This window comes from Euprymna scolopes, chromosome 13 (assembly GCF_053919585.1).
Source record: "Euprymna scolopes isolate OS-2025 chromosome 13, ASM5391958v1, whole genome shotgun sequence".
Lineage (NCBI taxonomy): Eukaryota > Metazoa > Mollusca > Cephalopoda > Sepiida > Sepiolidae > Euprymna > Euprymna scolopes.
The window spans coordinates 46,603,698-46,606,332 of record NC_136494.1 but is presented as its reverse complement, the minus strand read 5'-3'; the positions used below and the strand labels follow the sequence as shown (position 1 = coordinate 46,606,332).

Sequence of the window (2,635 nt, the reverse complement as noted above, 5' to 3'; positions counted from 1 at the left end):
AAGCCAAATATGGCAATCCACTCTTTGCTACTGTTTTTGCTAAGGTGGGCACTGCTACTGGCCACGTGGAGAAATGGTCGACTATGGTAAGGAGGTATTGGTAATTCTGGCACATAGGAAGAGGTCCGACTATATCAACATGGATGTGGCTGAAGCGGGCATCTGGGTTGCTGAATGTGCTTGGTGGGGATTTTGTGTGTCTGTATACCTTGCATTTCTGGCTCTCAAGGCACATTGATACCCAATCACGAATGTCGGTATTCATGCTGATCATGATCAACAATTAGTTTGACCGTAGCACGTTTGCTGGGATGTGACAATCCATGCAGATGGTCAAAGATTTGCTTTCTGAGTGCTGGAGGTATGTATGGTCTGGGATGGTCCAGTGTGGTATCACAGTTCTGTCGCTGAAAGAGGCTGGAAACTCTTTCAGTTGCAGGGATATGTTAGCCAACACTTCCGGGAGGGTTGAGTCGGATCCCTGGGTCTCTGCTATTAGGTCTTGGTTGAATGGGCTGTCTTCTAAAGTGTTGATGTTGGATCTGTACATGGCATCTGCAACAGGGTTGTTATTTCCTTTGACATATTGGATATCAGAAGTAAACTGTGAGATGTAGTCCAGATGTCTGATTTCACGGGCAGAATACTTGTCAGAGTTGTTTGATAGAGAGGTTGTCAGTGGTTTGTGGTCAGTCAAGACAGTGAAGTTGCGCCCTTCCAGTAGGCGTCGAAAGTGTCTGATATATTGCCAGAAGCTCTTTCGAGAAGGTACTGTATCTTGACTGAGTAGGTGATAGCCTTGCGGAGAAGAATGCAATGAGTTTGCATTAACCACCACACTCTTGTTCTACCATCAGTGTCTGAAGCATCTGTTGTGAGGTATATCTGCGTCCTCGTTTAGAAATGATAACTTGGTAAAGTTAGCTAAGGCAGTTTTTGTGGCTTGGAATGCCTTTTCCTGGTCGCCCTCCAGGGTGATTGCTTTATTTTTCTCTGGAGGAGATTCGTCAGGGAGGTGAGGAGGTCTGAGCATCCGGGGATGAATCGTTAGTAAAAATTTACCCCAAGAAACGATGCAGTTGCTTTATGGATGTAAGCATTGGAAAATTCTGGATGGCTTCTATCTTAGCGAGAAGTGAGGTGATTCCATGGGCATCTGTGTGGCGTCTGAGGAAATTTATGTGTTGGGCCCCAAATTTGCATTTATCGGGGTTGATTTGAAGACCATGTTTCAAGCGGCAAAACACTTCCTCTAGGTGTTGCTCGTGGGCATCTGCGTCTTTGCTGGCCACTAGAATGTCGACTATGTAGGCAAAGACATATGGCAAACCACACAGAACTTCGTCCATCAATCTCTGGAATGTCTGGGCCGCATTACGCTGTCCGAAGGACATTTATAAAAACCCAAACAGTCCAAAAGGGGTTGTTACTGCTGTCTTTGAAATGTCCTCCAGAGCGACGCCTTTGTCAGGTCTATTTTTGAGAAGATACGGCCCCCTTGTAAACCCAAGGCAAAATCGTGAATATGTGGGAGGGGATACCAGTCAGGAACAGTGGATGCATTAAGCTTCCGGTAATCCACGCAGACTCTGAATTCCTCATCGGATTTTGGTACCAGGGGGAGTGGTGAGGCATATGGGCTGTCTGAGGGACGGATGATGTCCGCCAGCATCTCCTCGAATACCTTCTTAGCATATGTCAACTTGTGTGGAGGGAGTCGTCGCAGCCTTGAGTATGCAGGTTGTCCAACAGTCTTATATGGTGTTGTGTCTGATGTTCGCCAGACTGGTAGGCTTAATGGGCTGGTTAATGTCCTTGTACCGACATAACGTGGGTCATGATGTGTTGCCACGCTAATCCTAGTTGAGTTCAGATGTGATGGAGTCCCTGTAATCTTGAGAGATGTGTTGTCAGCCAGGGTCGTTGTCTTCATGTGAACAGCCAAATTGTAATAAGCCAAGAAATCAGTGCACAGCAAGGGTGTTCTGACGTTTGCTACAGTGAACGACCACTTGATCTTCTGGTGTCTTCTTGGTCTTACCAAAGTTTTGATGGTACCAGCATTCATCTGGGTTGTTATTTCGTCCCCGACTTGAATTGTGGGTACGGCTGCAATTTCGGGTATTTGGTGCTGGGATTCGTCGCCTCTGGAGTAGGGAGAATTTCAGGTCATGGAACTCAGCTCTTAACTGAGCTACTGCCTCATCCAAGCGTTGAGTGGGGGTCTGAGTGAGAGTTTCAACTTGATGGGCCCTTTGGTGGCCCTGGGGGTAAATTTTGTCATCAGAATCGGCTACAATATCCAGAGGTTTGTCTACTGGCACCAGAGCCAGAACTTGAGTAATGTTTGATGGTAACCGATCTATCCACAGGCCTTAGAGGATAGGTTCGGCCATGGTGTGATTTCCAAGGCGACTTTTCATGAGATGCAGGAGCTGGGATGGTGTTCTGTCGCCCAGAGACACATTAGAGAATAGATCTCTAATGAGGTCCTCATCCGAACGTATTGTACACTTGAGAATGGCTTCTTTTAGGTGGATGTATGGGAGCTGGCCTGATGTGTTGAGGAGGATGTCTTCCACCTCTTCCACTACTGCTGCAGGAAGGGCTTCTACCACTGAGGCAAATTTGGTGT

The 2,635-nt window shown here is 47.0% G+C and overlaps 1 protein-coding gene across 1 annotated transcript; it reads right to left on the bottom strand.

Moving 5' to 3' along the window:
- Window positions 1-1,426: 1,426 nt before the first annotated feature.
- Window positions 1,427-2,068, bottom strand: LOC145292243 (uncharacterized). Its single transcript, XM_080138565.1, has one exon. The coding sequence runs from the start codon at window positions 2,066-2,068 to the stop codon at window positions 1,427-1,429; it is 642 nt and encodes a 213-aa protein (XP_079994691.1).
- Between the last annotated feature and the right edge of the window lie 567 nt (window positions 2,069-2,635).